At 37.5% G+C, this 24,905-nt stretch overlaps 1 protein-coding gene across 3 annotated transcripts in view; it reads right to left on the bottom strand.

Moving 5' to 3' along the window:
* Nucleotides 1–7,973: 7,973 nt before the first annotated feature.
* LOC110801719 (uncharacterized) overlaps nt 7,974–24,905 on the bottom strand; it is a 38,007-nt gene continuing 21,075 nt past the window's right edge. For 2 of the 3 annotated variants that reach the window (XM_022007127.2, XM_022007123.2), the window contains 10 exons: nt 23,483–23,738; nt 22,666–22,857; nt 12,177–12,269; nt 11,886–12,068; nt 11,455–11,557; nt 11,167–11,349; nt 10,599–11,080; nt 10,030–10,481; nt 8,330–8,512; nt 7,974–8,233 (listed from right to left, as the gene is read on the bottom strand). In XM_022007127.2, coding sequence (XP_021862819.1) covers nt 8,359–8,512; nt 10,030–10,481; nt 10,599–11,080; nt 11,167–11,349; nt 11,455–11,557; nt 11,886–12,068; nt 12,177–12,269; nt 22,666–22,857; nt 23,483–23,738 — 2,098 coding nt within the window. In that variant the 3' untranslated portion in view covers nt 7,974–8,233; nt 8,330–8,358. The remainder of the gene's footprint in view (nt 8,234–8,329; nt 8,513–10,029; nt 10,482–10,598; nt 11,081–11,166; nt 11,350–11,454; nt 11,558–11,885; nt 12,069–12,176; nt 12,270–22,665; nt 22,858–23,482; nt 23,739–24,905) is intronic. The other variant, XM_056834720.1, reaches the window with a different exon arrangement.

The following is a 24,905-nucleotide window of genomic DNA, read 5'->3' as shown; positions in this document are numbered from 1 at the left end:
TTTGCAGCCTCAAGCTAGTGTCATGAGTTTACATCAACCAAGGCCAATGAGTAGCATGGGGACGGCTCAAGGGTATATCAACAGGATGTATCCAAACAAGTTATATGGTCATTATGCTAATGGTGGTGTAAGAGCAGGTTTGGGCTTTGGAAATAATGGGTATGACGCACGTGTCAATGGTCGTACGTGGTTTGCGGTTGACAACAAGTTCAAGAACAAGAGTCGAGGTAATGGTTTCTTGGGTTATGGCAATGAGAACTTGGATGGGTTAAATGAGCTGAACAGGGGCCCCAGAGCGAAGGCGTCTAAGAACATAAGGATTGGAAAGGGTAGACATCGTAGAATTTTATGATTTGGATTGGTTGACTCAATTCTTTTCCTTCGTTTACTTGGGTAAATTTCGCACTTTGGGAGGTACGGGCTAAGTATTTCATGGCTCGCTCTTTTCGTTCTCCCTTTTCTCTTTCTTTTTAAGTATTTCATGGCTTGCTCTTTTCGCTCTCCCTTTTCTCTTTCCATTTTTTTCTTTTTGCTTGGGATTTCTCCCCAACATAAATCCTTCAAAAAAATTTTATTTGGGCTAAGAGGTAGATGGTTGTGGTCTTTGAGTCACGAGGCGAGACTGAGTGAGCCTCGTTTGGTAGGCCTATAGTGGACCTTTAATTTTAGTAGGCCTAGTTTGGACCTTTAATTTTAGCAGGCCTAGGGTGGACCTTTTAATTTTAGCAGGCCTAGGGTGGACCTTTAAATTGTCTTACTTTGCAAGCGTATTTAGTCATTTCTTAAAATGTGCAAATAGCGTAGATTCAAAATGTTGTTTTTACCTTATTGAAATTTAACGAAAGAATTACATCGAAAATAATTTTTTTTTGCTTCTTTTCAGATTCCAGTTTTCGGGATTTAGTTGGAAGTTGTGATTTAGACTCGAACTTTCATTAATTTTTCTGATTATAACCCGTGTATGAATACAAGGAGGTGGCATAGGCTCAAAATAATGACGTGGCGTAAGCCTATAATACTTGACCAAGCAACTCTCAGACTTAGGCTAATTGGACCATAACTTTCGTTGGTTGACACTTTAGATTTTAACCCTTGGGTGTTCATTTGTCATGCGCCATTTTGTTTAATGTTGGCCAGGTAGTTAATTGAGGAGATCGAATTTTTATTTTTGCAAGACTAGAATCATTAGTGCGGCTTCCCTCTTAGTGTGTATTGCTTTACCCCAATGGTAGCCTTATGGTATGCCGATTTGGGTATTTTCATGGTTGGTCATGTTGAATTTATGAAAAATCTTTTAGTCCATACTTAGGAGTATTTCAAGGAGCAAGTGGCTCGAGAGGACTATGATAGTCGTGACCCAATGTGATCATAAGCCTTGAGGCCATTAATTTTTGCTAATGGTATTGACATCTTAGGTTCACTTTGGAGGTTGTGCGACTATGGGGGAATGATTTTCAGAATGTGACCGTTTCCATTTTGCAAATACTATAATATATTCTTTTTATTGGTGAGAGAGAGTATTGAGGTCGTAGACTCTTAGCAAGGGATGACAATTACATATGGGTGCTTATTGATTTAAATGTTAGGAAGGGAGACTCAATATGGTTTAACCTTTTAACTTGCAGAACGACACCAAGCATTAGGACCGATTCTATGGATAAGACAACTAAGACTTAGGATGTAGATTGTACTTTGGCACAGCCTAGTCTAGACTTGGATTTATTTATTTTATTCGAACATTATTTTTCCTTGAAAACTTCATTTAAACATTATTTTTTTGGAATACTTTTCCCATGTGACATTCAAGGTTATTTCAATTAGCGTGTTCGATTTTGGTGCCGAACATTGTCGTCATAGGAGGCCTAACAACGACACAAAGAGTTATTTATTTTTATATTTTTTTTAGTCGCTTTTAGAATCGAGTGCCTTTCGTACGCCCTCGCAGCAATCTTTACGAATAGTTTTTTTTGCTACGTGTTTTCTTCATGCGCGGGCACCGAGGCTGCTGCGCCTGACCAAAAGGCCAGGCAGCAACTTCAGCGCCCAGCGTAGGGCGTGAGAAATTTTGGCGCCCAGCCGGGGGCGTTGAAAATGCGTCCCTGGCTGGTTCTCGTTTTCTGTTTTCGTCTACTTTTGTTTTTGCAACTTTGATTTTGCGTCCTTGCCTAATAACGTCCTTTACGCATTGTGCAGCGTTTGTGGGATTCGTTACGGGCCATCCCGAGTGTCGCTTATTTTTGTGGCGATCGTTCGGGTTTGCGGAACACGTATTTTGGTATAACTCTTTCGCCAATTGGTTTATGAATGTTTGGGCAATTTTTAAGGTCGTTGGTTTTTTAACATTATTTGTCACACACAATCACATATTTCGCTACACATAACTAACATTACATCATGAGGCAATAATAACATGTCATGTAGTTTATGATAGGCTTCTATGGGTAGTATTTGCGCCTGGCTTGGTACCGCTTCTATCGCAGATCCAACACATGCCCCGGTCGAGGTAGTGCCTTCAACAGACGAATTTCGCCTAAGAGGCCAATCACGATGTAAGCCAATGGGGCATGCACCGATGAGAGGGACCTAATGGGCGAGCGATTGGGTTTGGGACGGGTGTACTACTAGCGAAAGTGCCGAGTGGACAACATTCGAAGCGTATGCACCCCCCGGTTGGCGATGGGTATCCTTAGTCCCAACTCCCGAGATGAAACATCCAAGGGAGCCAAGATTCGTTATGCGGTTCTGTCCGTTCACATTAATATGCTGATTTTCAGGTCGTCCCAACTTGATGGGGAAATAAACGTGGGGTAGGATCGTTTCACCCTTCGGCTATTTTGATTACCTACAAGCACGAGTATTTCCTTCACTATCCCCAGTGGAGTCGCCACTGTGAGGGGGTCGAAAAAGCACGAGGCTAATGCGTGACCTCGTCCCTCGTGGGTGTGACGTTTCTTTTTGTCAAATCAAGTGTAATTGGATTTCCTGTGAGTTTACACCCAATTGACTAGTAATATAGGAGTCGCCATTCAGTTTTTAACGACAATGAGAAAAACTGACAAAACCCGGTTATCGTGACATAAAGGGAGTGCAATTATGTTTGACCACGACCGGCCGTAGGTTCCCTTGTGATCCCTGGTGTGGGGATCTCTCAACATACACCCGCAAGGTAGAGATTGAGGGTTCGGGGGACTGTAACTACCGAGAGGAGTACTTGCTCTTCGATAACTCCAGAGGCAGGATATCCTTACTAGCTCAGCATAAATAATTGAAGGGACATGCGTTAACTATTAAACTAATCTGAGTTGATTTTAACAATATGCAACATATAATACTAGATCGAGCGCGATTATCTGATTTAGATTGTATTAAGGGACCTAGCATGATAATCCAATTTCCCAAAAATGTTATCTTTATTAGGCGTGATAGAACAATCAGATTTAATTAGTTTAACAGTTCATAAAAAGGGCGAGGAAAGCAATAAAACCATGGAAAAGGGACACATTACGACGCACCCTTGAGAGGTGCGTCACGGTTCTCAGGAAACTAACCACTTTGACTTTGCTATTTCTCCTTTTATTTAACGAATCTCAAATTGGGGTTAGCAGCTAGGGCTAAGTGGGAACTTCTTCATTTTCAGTTTTAGTTTGATTTTTTCTTTGTTTCCTTGTTTGTCTTCTTGTCAAATAAAAATAAATTGATATAACCCTAAGGGCCACAACCTTAATAAAATTTTCATAAATACTTCTGCCACGTCAAAGCACGTGTCAAATTTCTTTAACGAATTCTTTACAACATTTTGAAAAAAAATCACCAGATCTCACGCCACATCACCCACCTCCTACCCACTTAACATACATGATCCGACTATTTAGTTTGGATCATTGTTTTGTTTGTAGTTTGTACCGATAGAGTGAGTGTGAGGGGTTCGAAAAGTGATGCGATTTTCAGATACACAACATTTCTTTTGTCAAGAATAGGATGCGTATTGTAATTGATACTTTACTATTCACTCATACGTTGTGTCAATTGCGATCAATTAAGGTAGTTTATCCTGCCTTAACTAGTTTATGGAGCCACCATATAGTTGTGCCTACGTATCGGAAAAAACTAACAACGCACTCTTTTTGTGATACAAGAGTACTGCAGATACTTGATCTGCTCGAGTATTTGATCACAATAGCAATTGGTTCCCTTATGATCCCGAATGGAAATTGCCCCAATATACAGCTGTAGAGTAGAGCTTGGGTTCGGGGGTAAAGTAACTAATACGGAGAGAGCCCAGTATCAACTCCCCGATGTCTTTCCCAGTTTGAAACTTCGTGTCGGATATCAAGTTAGGGACATAACATTGCTAATCTGAATTGCTTTTAATGCACATATAATTTAGATAACAATATGTCGAAAAGGTTATTTAGACCGATTTAAGGAACCTAACATAATATCCAAATTGTCTAGAGATTATCTTATTAGGCGTTATAAATTAGTAAAATTTATATGAGCATATATATATGGTGATGAAAGCAATAAATAATATTTGCACGTTACAATATAATGGAGATTATTATTGATGTTCTCAAGAACTTATCACTTATCTTTGCTAGATCTCCTTTTAGGCTTAGAGGTCCCTGGTGGCTGACTGAAAGATCCTCATTCTTGATTCAATTCTCCAGAGTAACCTCACTATATTCCTAGAGTCTCGGATATTTCCCCAGAGTATGGCTAGAGATTCAGTTAACGACTAGGCTTAGAATAAGAAGAAGTACACAGATCGAGACATGCATGATGCTAAAGAATTACACATAGTGTCGAGGGGAGAGAATTCATAATTAGTCAATGCTTACTGATGATTATTGGTGATTGACGGTGTTTTTCGAAGATTTAGCAGGCTCGTATTTATAGTGAAAATTAAATTGGCTGAAAAAAATAGATGAAGAAAAGAATCATAGAGGTGCTGAAACCAGGAAGCAGGCGTTAGAAAAATCTAATGCCAGCATGGGTAGCCTACAATAATCCAATGCCTGTGGGCAGGTTCTAGATTGGAGCATGTGGTTGTGAGGAGGTCGAAAAAGCACGAGGCTAATGCGTGACCTCGTCCCTCGTGGGTGTAACGTTTCTTTTTGTCAAATCAAGTGTAATTGGATTTCCTGTGAGTTTACACCCAATTGACTAGTAATATAGGAGTCGCCATTCAGTTTTTAACGACAATGAGAAAAACTGACAAAACCTGGTTATCGTGACATAAAGGGAGTGCAATTATGTTTGACCACGACGGCCGTAGGTTCCCTTGTGATCCCTGGTGTGGGGATCTCTCAACATACACCCGCAAGGTAGAGATTGAGGGTTCGGGGGACTGTAACTACCGAGAGGAGTACTCGCTCTTCGATAACTCCAGAGGCAGAATATCCTTACTAGCTCAGCATAAATAATTGAAGGGACATGCGTTAACTATTAAACTAATCTGAGTTGATTTTAACAATATGCAACATATAATACTAGATCGAGCGCGATTATCTAATTTAGATTGTATTAAGGGACCTAGCATGATAATCCAATTTCCCAAAAATGTTATCTTTATTAGGCGTGATAGAACAATCAGATTTAATTAGTTTAACAGTTCATAAAAAGGGCGAGGAAAGCAATAAAACCATGGAAAAGGGACACATTACGACGCACCCTTGAGAGGTGCGTCACGGTTCTCAGGAAACTAACCACTTTGACTTTGCTATTTCTCCTTTTATTTAACGAATCTCAAATTACGGGACGGGATACGTTCTGTTCGATTTTTGGATCGATTGCGACAGAACGCGTGATCAATTTCGCAGCGTGAGGCTTAGGCTTAGGGGTTGGAATCAATACTCATAATATGAATTGTGTGTTGTGTCCTTTCACGTCGAACTTGGGGCTGTATTTATAGAAAAGAGTTCGTGGAAAGATAGAATTGTAGAACTCTAATCCACGAGGAATTAGGAAAGAACACGTCCCAGGTATTTTCAGCGCCCAGGTCTGGGCGTCAAAGATTTCGGCGCCCAGCTCTGGGCGTTGAAAATAGGATCCAGGCAATTTCAGCGCCCAGGGCGGGGCGTTGAAAATGATGTTTGGGCCGAGTTCTTTGTCAGATTTGGACTCTTAGAATCCGGAGTGTTTGAGACTTATCCGAGTCTTTTAGCGCGTATTAACTTTATGACGGAATGCGTCTGGGCCCGTTACGAACTCTAGGCTCGTTAGGATTTTAATTAATACGTAACTCTTATTTTCGAATCATATTAGGAATAGGATTCTCTCGCAACTTCTATCTCATTTAGGATTTATGTTGGAGTGCAACACCTAATTCTGACAGGTTTCTATCTTTTATGACTTGCCACTTTTAACAGCTGCCCATTACTGCAGTTACTATTTTTAGCAGGTTTCCATAAATAGCAGGTTTCGGGTGAAATGAAAAGGGTGATTGAGATTCGTTATTTTATAGGAGATGCGTTGTCAAGTGGAGATTTATGTTCTCATCATCGAACCTACCCTTTCGGGTATGGGGACAAAAGTAGGTGTCTACAGTGGCGCTGGATTTTGCTAGCGCCGATTTTCCTCGAAGTTTGTGATTTACTGAAATGCAAACGCTACGGATCTGGCGCCACACGCTCTAATCTAGCACTGTCCCCCAAGTCTGGGATTATTGTAGTGTCACCCATGCTGATGCTAGAAAGATTAGCGCCATCGTGGATGACGCTAGAAAATCTAGCGCTTACCTGCCAACGTTAGAAAATTCTAGCGTTGGTGGTTGGTGTTGCGCGGTTTCCAGAACCTTCAGTTTATTTCTGAATTCTTACATTTCTTACGATTTTATTTCGTATAAAAGACGTATGGAATGCAAATTCATCTTTTAACGAGATCTAAATCTATCTTGATCGGTATTGATAATTCGAAACTACTATGCTTAGTGGTCAATATGTCGGGTTTAGACGTCAAATTTAATTCAAATTTATAGGATATGGGTATAAAAATAGAGAATCTATTCTCTTTGAAAAAAAATGATCTTGGAGATTGTGTAATGCTTACTCTCAAACTCTCTTACCAAAAAAAATATTGTTGAATCTATTGGTGAGTTTGAAGCGGGTGGATACACGGGTGAGTGATGGAACGATGATGAATTTTATACTTTACCTCTCGAGACAGTAATTGAGAGGGTTGGGTATCGTTCCTATTAAGGGCAGCGAGAACGGGGATGAGAATTATAGGCGGGTACGAGTGTGTTGGTCCCGCCCCACCTCAAAGTCATCTTTACGTTAATAAAGTAATTGGTGGAGGACTAGGTGTTAAATGATCGGGTAATAAAGTAGATGGGGAGTATTAAGTAGGCATGACTATCAAAGTGAAAGATGGATGTTAATAACTTTATGGTTGACACATGTGATACATATTGATGAAAATAATTTGTCTACCCTTATTCGTTTTAATTTTTTTTAATAAGTAAGACATCGAATGGGACAATTAACAAATTTATCCATCATCAATTTCAATTAGGAGAGTGTCTATAAGCTCCATTTTGATGATAATCATCTACCGCTTTAGTTTAAATTTCATATAAATTTATACGAAGTATTTAGATAATAAACCATGCATCACGCACAAGTGATATACTATGAGAGTGAGGGATAGCTCAGTTGGTTAGAGCTTCCATCTTGATTTCAAGTGACCCTGAGATCGATTATCATCTCCACCCTTGTGGCTCATTCGCAACAAAAAAAAAAGTGATATACTATAACATGCACAAACAGAAACACTCAGGAATGATGGTTGAATGGTATGACCATTGAGCCACAATCCCTTGCCCCTTGATCAGGCATACACAAGGAGTTGAGTATGGCGTTCAAGCACCCATGCCGCATGAGCTTGAACCCGAGACCTCGGGAACGGAGTTGTATGGTTCCTTGGTCATGCATACAATTAACTATACTCCTATTATAACCACAACAAAATAATTGCTTTTTAAAGGTCTTTCTTAGATTTTAATTTCAATAGCTTGTTTTTGACATACTTCTAGTTTGTTTGTTTGCTAAACATCTCAAGAAGGTTTAGAAGGACTCAAACAGAAACCAAACAATTATAACCAAAGAGGTTCATTCTGTACTATTAATTAGCAGCGACTACCACTATTTCTAAACAGCTGCAGCTTCATAGCATCGACCACAGGCTGATTATCACCATATCAGTCCACAGAATCACAGCCACAAATACTTTCCTGTGAATCCACCAGGTATAATGTCAAAATGACATTTCAGAAAATGTCAAATTGAGTATTCACAAAAGAGATTGGTGTATTTGCTACTTTTAATACCTTGAATTGATGAGCTTCAGTTTCTCATACTACTTGAAATCCTTCTTCCACTTGCCCTTTTTCTGTGACTTCAAAGAAGCCCGGAGAGGAGGGAATTCCTTCTTATTCAGCGTTATCACAGGTTCTGGCGGGCGGCTTAGAGGGGGAAACTCATTGTCATCTGCTAGCTCCAACGGCTTCACCCTACATTGCCAAAACAGCACAAGGAATATAATATAGGACTCAGACAATGAAGCAACAACAGAACTTGGGAAATTAACTGTTTTCAAACAAAAATAAAAAGAATATTCCCATAGAGGAGTGTCGCGAAGGACCAGTTACAAGCTGTTATGAACTAACATAACGAGCCAACATTAAAAGAAGAAAGAGATTTAGATTGAAATTATGGAAATACAAAAAGTTTAAAAGGACAAATTATCAAGCTAAACAAAACTAAGATAAAAAAAACTCAACATTCTAGATAACTTTCTCTTTGCCTCTTCTCCCTTATTTATACAATTTTGTGATTCTCATCTCCCTCTACTAACCGACTATCTTCCTGATCAAACTATCCTTATGGTAAAAAAAGAAAGGGAGAAAAAAAGATACTCCGTATATAACCTGGGGTTTCCTTTCTGCTTGTGTCATTATTAGGGGTGCAAACGAGCCGAGCCGAGCCGAGCCGAGCTTTGCCCTGTTCAGGTTCATGTTCATGTTCATGTTCATTTAACTTATGCGAGCTCAATCACGAGCCCGAGCTTTTAACCGAGCTCAAAAATATGTCCAAGCTCGGTTCGTTTAAAAGTTTTTGTGTTCGTGAACGGCTCATTTATTAATCGAGCCGAGTTTATAAACGACCTTTTTTCATGGACGAGCTTTCTTAAACGAGCTTTAGAGTATAACCACTTGAAAATCTAACAAATTATAATCATATCTAATAATAAAGATTAAAGTACATTACTTTATTTGATAAACTAACTAATAATTTAGAAAGAGTCAAAGAGCACTAATTTAGCAATTAAAATTTTATTTCAAAATCTTTTTATTCTATTATAGATTTTAAAAGTCAAAAACATGATTTTTATTTATATTTGAAAAACGTATATATGGTAAAATATGATACATAACATAACTAGACGAACTTGTTCGCGACATAAATGAACGATTTGTTCATGAACATAAATGAACGAGTTGTTCATGAACTTAAATGTTCAGATCATACATATGTTCATGTTCAAGCTCGTTTATTAAGCGAGCTTCAAAAGTTGTTCAAGTTCGGCTCGTTTAATAAATGAACGAACATGAACGAGCTTTAAACGAGCCCGAACCCGAGTAGTTTATTGACCGGCTCGGCTCATTTGCACCCCTAGTCATTATAGTAAAATGTGACTGTCACATGGTTTTGGCTCTTTTTTTAAAGAAAAAAACTATTACATGTTAGTAATTGGAGCCTTATACCATACGGCACAGCGCCTTGAGCCTGGGAAAAGGAGCATAAGGTGCGAGCCTTTAGTAGATGCCTATACCTGCCACAGCCAAGGCGAGCTTTTTAAAACTAAGGATAGCACCTCAAAACTACTCCCACAATGGGAGGTCCAAGTCCCAAGGACTTTTGAGGTGGTTATTTTCTCTCCCATCGCATGGACATGCATACAAATGTAAGACTCAACAAGTTCAAAGTGCAAAGGCAACTAAAATTTAAAGGCATAAGAAACTCGTACATTTTTTCCTCGCTCTTAGATGATTCTTGGTCTTCCAGGACTGCCACAGTTGTTGGGTCAACCACTAAGTCCAGAATAGCTGAAACATCAGAATCTGACTGCTTTCCTGCTTCTGTCAGTGACTGAGATCTTGATGATGAATGTTTGTTATCAAACTCAAGGCTATCCAATGACACTGACATCTCTTTGACCTGCTCAGGCTCAGGGGCTTCCAATTGGTGGACTTTAATGGTTATGGGCTTACTTCCAGGAAGTACAGGGAAATCTTCAATCGAAAAATTGAAGACATCAGTGTTTGCTCCTTCATCAGAAGACAGATTCGCCTCTCTAGGAGTGCAAGCTGGAGAGTCCACTGATTCAACCTCTTTTCCCTTTCCCTTTCCCTGTTCCTTTTCACATTCATGTTCGTTTTTCCTTGCCTCTAAAACTATATTCCTTCGCATGAGATGTTCCTGGTTTCAATACGATACAAAAATAAGTAAATATTAAAAGAACCGGGACAAGGGGGGGAGGGGGAATAACTTTCAAGAAAATAAGAAAAAAAAACCAAAAAGAAGGAAATATCTTACAAGATTAGGGATATATGTGCCTGTTCCCCTTGACTTCCATTTCTCTTTAACAGAAGCTGCATTTGTCTGTGGGAAACTTGTCACACGATTAACAGAAGATGGCGGACTTTGGTTGACATTATTATACATGCTGTGATCAAGCTGCACATTTTGACCCATATCCACCCATTGACTACTCCAGACTCTAGAATTTTCTGATGTTTCAGGCAGTACAGGATACATCATACCATAATCATGAAACCACAGACCATAATGTATTCCCGAAAGAAGATGATCATGGCCGCTGTTGCCAGTAGAGGTATTAGAACCATATTCGTCCACTGGAACTATGACATCTGCCCGTCTTCCTTTTCCATTTCTCTCCAGTGTATCCTTGAAAAACTTTTCAAGTCCATTCTGAATATTTTGTAATGGTAACATCAGAACACCACCCAATTGTTTAGCACCATAAGTGAGAGCACTTTTGATCCGGAAAAAATTACCTGTTAAAGTATTATACAAATTATTGGAGAAGAAACAGGAGAATATCTAAAAAAAATCAGCATTGATGTTTTAAGCATTGCAATACCCTTGCAAACACTACGGCCTAGATTGTTATCTTCTTTAAGAGGATCCAAAACGTTGAGGAACTTTACAGAAAATGCAGAATCATTAGTTCTACCAACTCCCATAGAAGATAAGATTGCTTCTCTAGAACTCCTTAGAAAAGTATCAGTCAACAGTACGTCATCGCAGTCTTGTGGTGATTGCACTGTGAGGTAAAGGCATAAAAAACATACTCCGTATCAGCAAAAAGGGCCAATCAAATTACAGCTACATCAAAGACAGAACTAGCAGGTGTAGGTAGAGTAATTACCAACTATTTCTGGAAGGAACGGTATGATAACTAGACCATTAATATCAACGCAATAACTGTTCCAATCAAATGTGCTATAGTATTCTAAGAATTTATACAAGACCTGCAAACAACACAACGCTCCTGAGTTCTTCAATAATACCACCTTCCAACCAAAATATAATTTGTTTTCACCGATTTCATTTGATCCATATATATTATACAATATCAGTTTAATTAATACATACCTTTTTACCATTCTATCAATATAAGATTGAAAGTCAATTTATAAAATCAAAATCAAAAGTCACTTTACAAATGCAATTTTAACTAAATTTGACTTTGTTTATATATTTGTCAAATGGCTTATATTTGAATCGGGACTTTCTCGGTAACAAATTCTTCAGTAATACTATTGGAAAACATATGGACTTGTAACTTGAAATACTTACTGCTAAGGGACAGGGTAATGAGGAATGGAAAAGATTGATAACATGTAAGACCATAGTCTCCAAAGCATATGTTGATATTAGACCATGGAATCCACCAAGAAGTCGACTCTCATAATAGCACCATGCTTTGATCAGAATCACACTGCGCTTGAAGAGATGATCTTTGCCAATAAAACGGTCAACCTGGTCAATATTCAGATAAAGTATTCAGATAAAAGGAGGCAAAAGATGTACATTTTGATTAAGGATCTACAATGTAACCTGTTCAAGATTAAGGATCTACAACGTTACCTGTTCAAGAAAGTAAAATGCACAAAGCCCTGCTGTTTGGTTGAAGGAAATGTCTACACAAATACCTCCCACAGTGCATTTAACAACTCTAACCTGCAACCACCACATGAGTTAAATAAAATTTATCAATTTTAATCTCATCCTAATGATGTTTCAGATTTCAAAATAGAACTGTCTTAAAAACACACGAATAATACTTTTCATGTAGGGAAGTAACACAACTTAAAAGACTTTATAGTAAATGAAGGATCTATCATCAAAATGAACCCTTATAATCTCCCTTCAACAAGTCCAAATGTACAAGTCTTAGGCCAATGGAAACCCCACTGAAGAACGCAAATAATTATGTGCCCAAATGAGCCAATCAATGCAAATATGCATGTCTATGTGGGTAAACAGTATTAAGCTCATAAACGAGCTCCTAGAAAAAGAAGAAGACAACAGGAGTATATTGAATTACTTTTGTCTAATTAAGGTATTTCAAAGATCATATGCTACTCGATAAATCTCAATCCTTCGACTTGTGTAAACGAGAGTCAGAAGCAAAATATATGGTTAAATCTCCTTGCAGGTTGCAACCAACGGGGAAACAAAGTAGAACTAAGGATAACGAGCTAAAAACTCAATCTAAATTCAGGTTAGAGAAGAAAATAGATTTGACAAATTTTGACTGGATAACACAACAGAAATTTAAGATCTCACCAAAAATCATACTCCGTAGTAGAGTCCAAAAGAAACAAGCCTGACAAAATGGAATTAATTCTCACAAAAATCCTAATTGTCTACAGGCCTCAACACAACTAGATGGACAGAAATCCCTTTGAGTTGCATGTTACAGTTCCGCAACCAATATTTACATTAGATGCCAACTAACTGCAAGACATTCACATTCAACTGGCACAATTTGTGTAGAACGAATATCATGAGCCCGGAGAGAACTCCTTAATCTCCTATTTATTGCGACTTATCATATCTGAAGGATTATTTTTAATCTTAACTTTTCTACTAAGAAAACTCATACATGGAAAGTCAAAAATAACTTTTCTCCTCAGACAAATTAAGTAGAATCTCTAAAAAAGAAGAGAGCAGAAGCCATTGCGGAAGAAGAAAGAAGACATCCGAAATGGTACTGGAGACAGACGTGAGTTCAATAAAATTTGCCAATCAAGCCAAGTAAATTTGGATATTGGCAGATTGACCTAACAGATTCTTCCATGACAGGTTAAGTCTCATATGGTATTTGCAAATAAAGACCATGTGTCGAGAAAGCGATATCCCACTTAGGCTCCGTTTGGTTTGGTGTAAAACGTTTTCATTGTAAAAAGATTTTCCATGGAAAACATTTTCCAAGGGAAAACGCAATTTCAACTTAGTTTTCCTTTGTTTGGTTCCTTAAAAGAAAATAGAAGAAAATGATGAAGATTGAGGGGAAGAAGGGAGAGGGAGGTAAGGAGGAAAGGAGGAAAAATGGTTTCCCTCCCTTTCAAATGGAAAAGGTTTTTCCACCTTTTAGGGAGTTATGGAAAATTGTTTTTCATCCCTTGACCAACCAAACAACGTAAAATAATTGAAAAGGGGAAAATCGTTTTCCATGAAAACGTTTACACCCTACCAAACGGAGCCTTAAGGAAACTTATATTTAAGTAAACCTTACACTAATTATATCCAAATACGTTTACACAAAATCATACACCAGTGGCATTATCAGACTCCCAAAAGGCCAAACTTCCCTGATAAATACTAGTCACCAACCTATCTCATTACTACAGCTAGTACAGCCTTCCAACTTATTCTAGCAAAGAACCAGCTGATTAAGAATTAGAGTCAGTACTGCATTTCATATAAAAGAAAGAAGGGGTAAGGTACTTATAAAAAATAAAAACAAAAATAAAAAGGGGTGAGGTGATATGAGACCTTTCGAAAAAAATAAATATATTTTGTTTCCCTGATAAAAATCAGATCTTTACATTTTTATGTTTTCCATACAGCCACTACAAGGGATAAAAGTCCTGGTATCTACAGTATCGAAAATTTGTCTGCCACGTTACTCAATTATTCATCAACCCCACCAAAGCCTGCTGTTGCCGCACAATTATCTCTAATCCTGCCGGTCCAACTTTTTGTAAGCAACAGCAGGCCACTAGAATAGTAGACACTTAATAAAGGTTGTATTAGAAATTCATTTTCCCAGCTTGCTCCCTGAAACGATGATCTATTGATAAAAGAGATGGCAAAGACAAGACAACTATTTATGGATAACACAATAACCTGCCGTATGAGGAAAGCTATGTACAGCCTCTATAATCTTTCAAATTCATTTATCCAACCTGTAACCCAAATCCTGAATCTTGATATGATGAATTTGAGTCTCATCATAGTCATCAAAACTTGGACAGATTGTTTACATGGTCAAGTTCTATTCTCCTTTTTCCGAAATATAATTACTACACCTCTACTCTTGAACTATTTTACGTGTCCAATGATTCCATCAATATCAAATTTTCACCGAGAAATATTTAGGAAAAGACACTAGAAAAGCTGACAGAGAACTTAAAAGTGACATTTATTAGATTTTCTATGTCAATTTTACAGCATTTTTATACGAGTAAAAGGTTCAAAATCTCTAAGTAACAATCTGTGCTCCCCTAAGCTACACTTAGGTGTCTTGCAGAGACCAACTTCAAGACAAAAGTTACAAACTCTAAAATGTCAACAAACAAGATTACAAGAGCATATATCAGCAGAGTTATAACCAGGTGTTATAAAAACATTATAAACCTTTCCAAGCCCGCTTGTACTAGAACAGAATTAAAAGACTTTATAAGAAAAGAAGAATTCAAAAAAGAAGAGGGAGTTACGATTTTATTTTATTTTTGATAAGAAAAAGATTACTCCCTCCGTTCTTGAATGTTAGTCCCTTTTCGGAATCTAAGACAATCCAAAATAAGTACACATGTGACATGAATTTCAATAAAATTTAACCCATGTGGGTAGGAGAAATAAATAATTAAGGGTATAATGGGGGTAAAAACTTTATTTGGGGGTAAACAAGTGGGTAACTTAGATATTTATAAGCGTATAATGGGGATAAATGTTGGACAAAATAATGAAAGATTCTAAAAGGGCCTAATAAAAAAGAACAACTCATTACGGAAAGGGGACTAACATTCAAGATCGGAGGGAGTACTATAAATTAACAATAGGTAAAAAGGAGAGCAAAACTTTGAGAACAAGAAGTCCTTAGAAAGCAACATTGTAGCAAAACTACATATTGCCCAAATATCTTTGTACCTCCCCCACCGAGTAACTATTGGAAGCCCCACTGGCCTTAGGCCTATAAAGATGCTAAAAATGTGACTTTGTTCGACAATAACTCACAAGGCAACGAAACTTGTGAAAATACCCTCGAGTTTCTCTCCAACCACACACACCACATAATTACCATGAAAGCATTGCGCCATAGAAAACTCTTCTCCTTACCCTTATCAACCCTCTAAATCTAATTTGCAGTCCAATATCTCTGAAGGGAAAAGCCAAGGCTCATCATGGAGGGCAAACAATCTCCTCCAAAGGTAACTTGTCAACACAATGTAAGAAAACATGTGAACATGACTCGTCTCGGCCGATCTAACTCGGATTTTCAGCCTGGCGATACGATATTTAGCGATTCATCACGATGTATTATAAAAAGGCGATATTTTCCCCAATTCGACCGGTACAGCCGAAAATCGCCGAAGATAACCGATCCAACTCGTGATTTGAACGATTTTACATAGAAAAGGAGGAGAAGAAACAGAGAACTCATAGTGGAGAAGAAGTAGAGGTCATCATTGATGTTGGGAGAAGGAAGGAGCTGAAGGTCTCTGGTTTTTTTTTAACGTGATACTATGTTTGGGACTTTGTGTAGGTGGGGATTGCTTTTATCTTTTATTGAATAAAACAAGAGGATGCTGGGAAGGTGGGGGCCGGGATAGGTGGGAAGTGGGAAATACTTTTTCTTATTTCTTTCTTTCTTTCTTTATTTATTTATATTTAATAAAGTTGGAAAGGGACAGGGAAGCATTTAAACAAAGTTAACAAACCCCAAGTGGTTTGTCTATCTCTCTCTTTCTTTTTCATTTTCTTTTAAAAAAATTTTAATTCCCTCGGTATGCGTAGTACCCTATTAATATGAAGTACATGTATTTTTTTATTATTTCTTATTACCATTACTAGTCGATCATGTGCGACCACCGCGACACGATCCACAACCGCCGAGATTGTTCCGCTACCGTACCACCGCGACGATCCCACGACCTGCATAGACCCCCTTTGTCCTTGGCCGACATTCCATTTCCCAGCAATGAAATAATTGATGTGCAGAAATGAAAGAATTGGCAACAATTAAGCTTTCATGTGACCTATGCAATCCAAAGGTTACAAATGAGATCAAGATTTTCTGAATGAATCCTCTAGTCCCTAACCCTAGAATTATTACACTACTTCTTCTCATTACAACATTCTCTCTCTAATCTCTATTAGTAACTTCTTAGGAATTGGCCCTTTCTGTCCACACTTCACCACCCACTACTATCCAACAAACCTCTCCAACGCAAATATGGTGCTCTTCCCATCATAACCCCTTGAGATTGTGTGTGTATTCGATATGAGGTTTAGGATGAGTGTCCTAATCTATTACTTCCTCCGTTCTTTTTTAGATGACACACTTCTTTAGGCACATTTGCCAATGCACGATTTAAAACATTAATATCTTCTATAATGGACAAGAAAAAATTATAAAAAGTTTGATATTTAAAAAATATTCGTTGATATTTAGGCACGTGGCTATTTTTTTCTTAATAAATCACAAAGAAGTCAAAGGAGCTTGTATGAATAGTTTTACAATCAAATTTTGTCATCTAATAAGAAGCGGAGGAAGTAATATACCGACGAATCGCCTTGCCAGAATCACCTTTGCCTTAATGATGAACAGCTAGGAATTGTTGTTACAAGAAGTTGCCCTCTCTCTAGAAAAGTAACCAACAAAAACAAACCAGTGGTCTGGCCTTGGCCATTGCTTTTGCAGCCTAAGAAAAACCCCACCTTTAGATCTACACATTTACTGCCCAAGTTAAAGTGTTCTTTCTTCAACTAATAGAGCAATTTTGTGAATGAATTGTAAAAAAAAGCTTATTTTCATCCCTTTAATTTCGAAACTTGAAAAGTGTCCTCAGTGGGACTAATTCTCATTCGTACAACGTCGGCAACATTTCAAACTTCATTGTGCCTTAGCCAGCAACTAACCCTCCTTCTAACTGTCACATGGTTCCGCCCCAATGGAGGTTCATGCGACCGTGGCATCTCATCTGCTCAGCGTCACCGACAAGATGTCAATATCCATTAGCTTTGCATATTTGAAATTATTGTAAATCTTTAGTAGCTTTTTTGTTTTACATTGTATAGATCTATTCAGTTTTCTTTCTTTTCTCCCTTCAACATTCTAGTTAGTCAAGTTTTTTTTTTTTACGCATAGGTTTATGGTAATTTAGGGATAGAAAGTTTGATGGTCTTGACTTTGGGGATATGTGGTCTCATTGAGTAGATCGGCGAGCTTATTCTCTTATGGTGTAGTTTTCCCTCGTGAAAGATTACATGAAGGTTTTTTTCAGTTCGAAGAGATGGCTTGGAGTGTCGCAAGGGAGCTACTAGTACGTTTTCATAGTGGTCTTTTATCTCTATTTCAATTTTCTCAAAGCTTGTAATTTATACTCTTTGATGTTTTAGGTTAGTGCTCTTTGTATGAGCACCACCTAGTATATCATTCCTAATATACCCTCCCATGTGGCCTCGTGGCCTCGTAATCAGGCAACTCCATGTATGATCAATTGGGATATGTGAAGCATTGCAATCCCCTTGGCGCGCTTCAGTTACGAGACACGAAATAGGGGGTTCCTAGATATAGTGTCTTTTTGGAAACCCCCAAGTTGTGTTATATACTGAACTCAATCCTATCAACTTGCTAAACCCACCTTTGATCGAATCTCACATCCCTTTATTCCATGAGGAACTTTAAGTTGTTTCAATTCGTGCGTGAGAAATCGTCCCCACGTCAAGTGGTGCTTGCACTTTTGTGTGCGAGAGAAATTTCCGTGAGAACATACATGAATATATACAACACCCGACCCATAAATAGACGTAGTGGTCTCCAACTCAAGAAACTTATTAAAATCCATATCGAAGATCGAAACAGAGACCACAACTTGCTTAAGCCACTCAAAAGCCTCATTGTCAACTTCTATGTTACTCCGACACTCCATCGGACGGCTTGTGTCGGTGTCGACACGACCCGACCCGCGACACGACGCTCGACACGTGTCCGGGAAGGTGTCGACACCGGTGTCGGAAAAGGATCGGAAATGAAGTGTCGGGATCAATCGGGAGGAGAAAAAAATGAGTAAAAAAGTTCAAATTTTGCCATTCAAGATGAAGATATATATATAAGGTGTTAAAATTCATGTTACCTGTAACCAAAAACACTAGATCTTGAAGAGTTTAAAACCCTAGATCTAGAAATTGAAGGTCAGGGAAGGAGAAACAAGAAAAACATTGTTGGGGCTTTTGTTCCAGAAGAAAAACCGAGTAGATTGCACTATTCAATTTGCGTTTTCGTTGAAATTAATTTCTTGAGAATGCCATAGCCATGGATTCTGGCATTCCCTCTTTGAGTTTTCCCGTCGTTTGCTAGGTTTGTGTTTTGTCACTTTGTGGATTGGTGGACCTGTGGTTTTTTTACTTTATTAGTTTTACCATGTTTTTTTTTTTTTTTTTACCTTTATTTTTAATAGATTAAGGCATGGGAAGTGGGGGCAAACCCACGTGCAATATCTTTTCCCTTTTTTTTTCTTTTTCTTTTTTTTTCTTTTTTTTTTCTTTTTTTTTTCCATTTATTACCTTACTTTTTATAAAGTGTCACTTCTTTTATCCGACACTTTGAATGGGAGCCGTGTCTAAAAAAAAAAGTCAAGACACTCCTTTGACCGTGTCGGAGTGTCTGCAAATATTTGGATCGAAGGGTCGGACACTCCGACACCCGTGTCGGACACGACGCCGACACCCGTGTCTGAGTAACATAGGTCAACTTCGAAACTTTAGGACACATTGGCTAATTTGCTATGGATTTTTTCTTTTACCGATGAAACCTCGTAACTTACAATGGGTCTATGGTAAAGGCCACTTAACCATTGCTCTAACCTTCTCCATATCCATGGAAACACCGTCTTCTAAAATTACATGTCCAATCTACACTTTCTTAGTCTTCCCAAACTCATACAGTAGCATATAGCTCATCGCTCGCTTCATCAAACTGAAGGACATTACTAAGGATTAGTAAGGACCTTCGTGTGTATACAATGTCGTCTTGTTAATATCTTCCTCACAAACTAGAATCTGGCAATGCTTAGATTTAGGTCCAATTTGGAGAAAATATTGGAACCATGAAGCGTTCATCAAGGACAAATGATTAGAATGAGATAGAGATACATGTCCTCCACAATTCTTTGTTTAGGGTCTTGTAATCCACACAAAGTCTACTTCACAAACAAAATCGGGTTTAAAAATAGTCTTGTGGAAGGTTCTTTGCCTCAATCATATCCTTAAAGAGCCTTTATATCTCTTTTTTTTTTGCTACGAGGATAATGGTAAGGTCTTACTCACTGGCTTGCTTCCATGTTCAAGAAGGATAATGGTAAGGTCTTAAGCACTGGTTTGCTTCCATGTTCAAGAACAATTGCTTGTTCCTATCCCTCACAAGTAGACCAATGTGCATGTGAAAACGTCTCTTGGATGGTTCACAACTTGACATCAAAAAATGGTGATGTTGTAAAACACAATTCTTCCCGACCATTATTTCCCCCTCTTTAAATTGTTGAGTTTCGCCTATAATCCACATCCTTTATGCAAGGTTTTAAACATCTCCTTAAATGACACTTTCGAACGCCTCAATATACACCCCTTTAACATAACCATTTAACCTCCAACCACGAACTTCATCAATCGGTGCTTCCAATAAGTGGTTATAATGTTGATTGTTCTAACCAATGCACCCGGTACATCATCCGACTTCCTAAGTTCAAGAGGGAGAAAATCATTACAAATCTGAACCCCTGAAACTCTAATCTAAATAATATACTTGGACCCTTGGTTCCCTTTCCCTTGCATAACTTCTCCATTTCCATGTGATATCCCAAATATCTTCCTTAGGTGGAAGACACAATAATCCCTAAACTCTACAAAGTGGTGAAAATTATGTGTTTCCCCATGATCAACCATGACACCGACCTCACACCCAAGTTCCCACCATTTTTATGGTTTGGGAATTTGACAAACCCACTATTGAAAAAGAACTTTCACTATAAATTAGTCCAGGGGAGACATGGAGGTTTGTTTTACCTTTCCTTGTCTACCCCTTGTGTGGCTCAAGTGACTAACTCCATTTATGACATTTGATGAAATATGTCACATCATACCATAAGATGCTCTTTTAGGTTTTGCTTTCAACTAAAGGTGCATATTGCAAGATAATTTGCACATGATTAAGATAAGTTACTTTTTAAGAGTATCACGGTATCACCTCCCCGTTTAAGTTCTAACTCTCGAGGATTTTGTTTAGCTGGAGTCAAGTTTTAGTTTGTGAGGGCCGCTTGGCTGTTCTTAAGTTTGAAGATAAATTACTTAATAATAGCCGGAGGATATGAGTTTTTTTTCCGATAACTCTCCTTTTGTATAAGGATGTTTTTCTAACAATAAGTAAACATACTCCCTCCCTTCCTTACTGTTGTACTTACTTAGACTCTTGTTTCTAAGAAAGTTTGATAAAAGCAAGTGGATGTGAAAAATGTGGATAAAGTAAGAGTATAAAAAGGTAGGTGGTTGTAAGAAAACGGTGGATGAGGCGTAAGATAAAAAAAATGGATAAAATAAGAGAGAGTGAGTGGAAAGGTAAAATAGAATAAAGTAGAAGTAGAACTTATTGAAACATGCCAAAACGAAAAGTAAGTAGAAAATTAAGGAACGAAGGAAGTATATGAAAAAATAAAGGGTTTCTTGAATTAAAAAGTATCTAAATTAAGTGCAAATAACTTCCTTAATCTACAAAGGTCCAAAAAATATTTGATGTTAATGCAAATCATTGAAGATGAGCTAATTAAAGGCTAATAGCTATCAACCACCCCCAAAAACTTATCTCAAATCTTGTCATAATAAAAAGAATAGAGTTCTAAAGACTAGAAGGCATAAAACATCATGGAACCATTTCAACAACTTAAAATTTTGGGTAAATTCAATGAACTCATGCAAAGCATCAAACAAGGCACCATATAGATCTTTAAGCTTTTGACATAGAAGGCATAAAATAGAAGTCTACATTACACAATAGACAAAAATAAGAGTGCTAATGACAAAATTCGTCATTTTTATCATCACTTAACCTTCGGTGTATCTTTTTATCAAATACGGAGTAAAAAAATTACAAGATACAAACAACTAAAAAATAATGTAAAGTTCATATTTGTGTTAGGCAATAAAGGCCAATGTTGGCTTAGTGCAGCACTTTCACTAGAAATCCAAAGATAAGGCTGCATATACCATATCAGCGTCCCTAATTTGTACCTTTTGTAACCAAAAAGTTCATTACTAGATATTTGATCTTTGTAGCAAGGCCATATATTCTACTTTTGATAATACTCTAATATAAACATGAATCTATTTTCCCCAAGACTTCCATCCCTTCCCAGTAAAAAAGGCAAATTTGCTAAAAAAGACCTTTTATAACCCAAATTTTGCGAGAAAGGACCTTATATAATTTTTTTTGTGAAATCACACCTTAATGTAAATTATTTTTGCAAGAAAGGACCTTGTATAATTATTATTTTTGTGAAATCACATCTTAATGTAAATTTTTTTGCGAAAGACAACCAAAATGAAGTTTCCGACATTGACTGAGGTTTTCCGGCCATTGACTTGCACGTGAGAAGCACGTGTGGCTTTATTTTGCTAACCACACCCAATTTTCCTCCAAAATTCTAAGCTTTAAAACCTAAAGTTGAAAAACAAAATCGAAAAAGTATCAAGTTTGAAAATTCAAGACTCGGAAAATTCAGTGTCTTTAGCCAACTTAAGCCACACGTGCTGCTCACGTGCAAGTCAATGGCCAGAAAAGCTCAGTCAATGCCGGAAACTTCTCTTAGGTTGTCTTTCGCAAAAAAAAAAATTACATTGAGGTGTGATTTCACAAAAAAAATTATATAAGGTTCTTTCTCGCAAAATTTGAGTTATAAAAGGTCTTTTTTGGCAAATTTGCCAAAAAGAAAAAAGAGCAAATAAAAAAATGGATTGTTATGCTGTCCAAGGAATCTCGAAAAGAATAAGGTAAGAAATCAAAGAGCATAGTGAACCTTTCATTACATCCAGAGTGAAATGTAAATCATAACAAAATGGCAACCTAAAGGCAAACCTGAGCAGGAACACAAATCACATCCTTCACTTGAAGGTCTTGAACATTAGCGTTGTTCTTCTTTTCATTTTCTAGGAGACAGCAGATGTCTGCAGCTAAATCTTGACTAGTACTGAAATGACTAACAGCAGTCAAATCAATGTCTCCATGTGAAAGGTAGGTCTTTAGAGGGACAGATCCAAAAGGAAAGACCTGGCAATTTTTAAAACAAAACACCTTTAGCTAGTTTAACTAAATTGAGATGATCTCTAAAGGCTGTGATAAAAGAAAACTCACATCTAGGAAGGAAAAGGCAAGTTTACAAATTACAAGAATGTAAGCGTTGAGAGAAAAGGCCGAGTACCGAATACTATAAGAATATTAGGAATAAAAACAAGGAAAAAACTCACATGAATAATCCCAAGTTTAACCCACCCTTTAATCAGAAAGGAAAATACCCGAAGTGTTGTTTTTCTTGTCTATCTTGGGTACTTTTGCTTCTTGTGAAATAATAAAATAACACTTTGGTTCATTTTGAGAAGGAATGCCTCAAAATTAATATTATTCTTGCATAATCAAATATAATATTTAATTTAGGAATTTTGTTTATATCAAATACCACCCCCATAAGTGGGAGCTTTATTCCAAAAACCAACCCTAACATAGAAAATAAATTAAACCACTCCTAAGTTCTTAATTGTATACCTCTTCAACCATTTAAGTGACGCTGCCCAAAAAACAAAGCAGGGTTCAAGGAACGAAGAGTTTCATGTATTAACAGTTGACAAAAAAAGACTATGGATATATACGAAATGGAGATAAAAAATGAAGTTCAGACCTTAATTCCAAGAGCATCTTCAATAAGCCTCTGAAGATATTCAATGATCTCTTTCCTCCTATTCTCTGATTCTGCATTAGGCTGGATAACAGCCAGTATCTGCTGAGCGGTCCTATCACCCACCTGCCATCTTGTGGCACCAATTGTAAAAGGAATTACGTCGCTATTAGAGCTTGACGAAGATGAAAATGACGATGGAAGAGGTGAGCGTAAATCTTGGGTATCCATTGAGTCCAGAAAACTGCGAACTTTTTCCCTATAAAAAAATCAATAAAAATTCAACCACAAAACCACCAGAAATCAAATGCATATGAAATGTACTGAAAACCGAATCAAAATCTTACTGAGCATAAAAGATAAATCATTAAGGGTACAGCTTTCTGCAGCATGCTATATACATAAGAAACGAATTGGGGAACACAACTAAGCAGTAATTAAATTAGCACGTTAATTGAATTAGAAAAACACAATTGCAAATTATTAAAAAATGGCTTAACCTGAAATTTTAAAGAAACTCTGCTGCCTTTTGACCAGAATGGTGAGACGAGTTCCAATGCTCTAATTTTTCTTTACGACATCCCCATCCCTGCCCCCTTTTCCCTCAATGTTAAAATTTTTTGATTAGATCTACCCTTTCAGATTAGAGTATCTGAGAGAAAACCTCCTAAGAATTAAAGAGGGCAAAACAGAATTTGAAAAGAAGTAATTCCACCTCTGGTGGGCTCTGTCAATTGTCATTTATGTAGCGTGACGCATAGTGCAAATATGAATGGACGAAAAATGGGGAAAGTTAAGATGCGGAAAGAAATCAGGAAGATCAAAGTTGGAGTAGTCTCGCTGAACGGTCATGATGGAGTCGGGTCAAACTAAATGTAGAGCTTAGAAGTCAACTGTTTTACCTTTTACAAAAAAGGTATATAATCTTGCAGAAATGAAAGCAAATACATCATGAAGTGTGAAAACTAACACAAACGGACAAAACCTTTATGGTAGGTTATATAATTCATGGAAATCAAATCACATATATCAAGCTAAGAAATTTAAGTTACTTTCAAAATCTGTTCAATAGTCTCACTCTTTACTGTTATTTCCATAAATGCAATTTTGTCTATATTGGAAGTTTTCTTTTTCTTACTTACTACCTTAATCAATCCATAGATGCATAGATCTGAATCTATTTAGATATGCTGCTACATCAATGCTTACATAACTTGACCTTGTTTTCAGTTTCACTTTACTTTATCCACAACGAAAACCAAACTTTTTCGTCAACCTTTCTGCCAAATTTGTGTGCATCAAGACCTCCCCAGACCCCAAAAATAGGTAGAAGATAGCATGATCTTCACGGGACCTCACCGTGTGAGCCATATTTTTACGTTTAAATATATAAAAAAATTATCATCGATGGCTGACTCAGACTAAC

This window comes from Spinacia oleracea, chromosome 1 (assembly GCF_020520425.1).
Source record: "Spinacia oleracea cultivar Varoflay chromosome 1, BTI_SOV_V1, whole genome shotgun sequence".
Lineage (NCBI taxonomy): Eukaryota > Viridiplantae > Streptophyta > Magnoliopsida > Caryophyllales > Amaranthaceae > Spinacia > Spinacia oleracea.
This window is presented reverse-complemented; position numbering and strand designations above follow the sequence as displayed.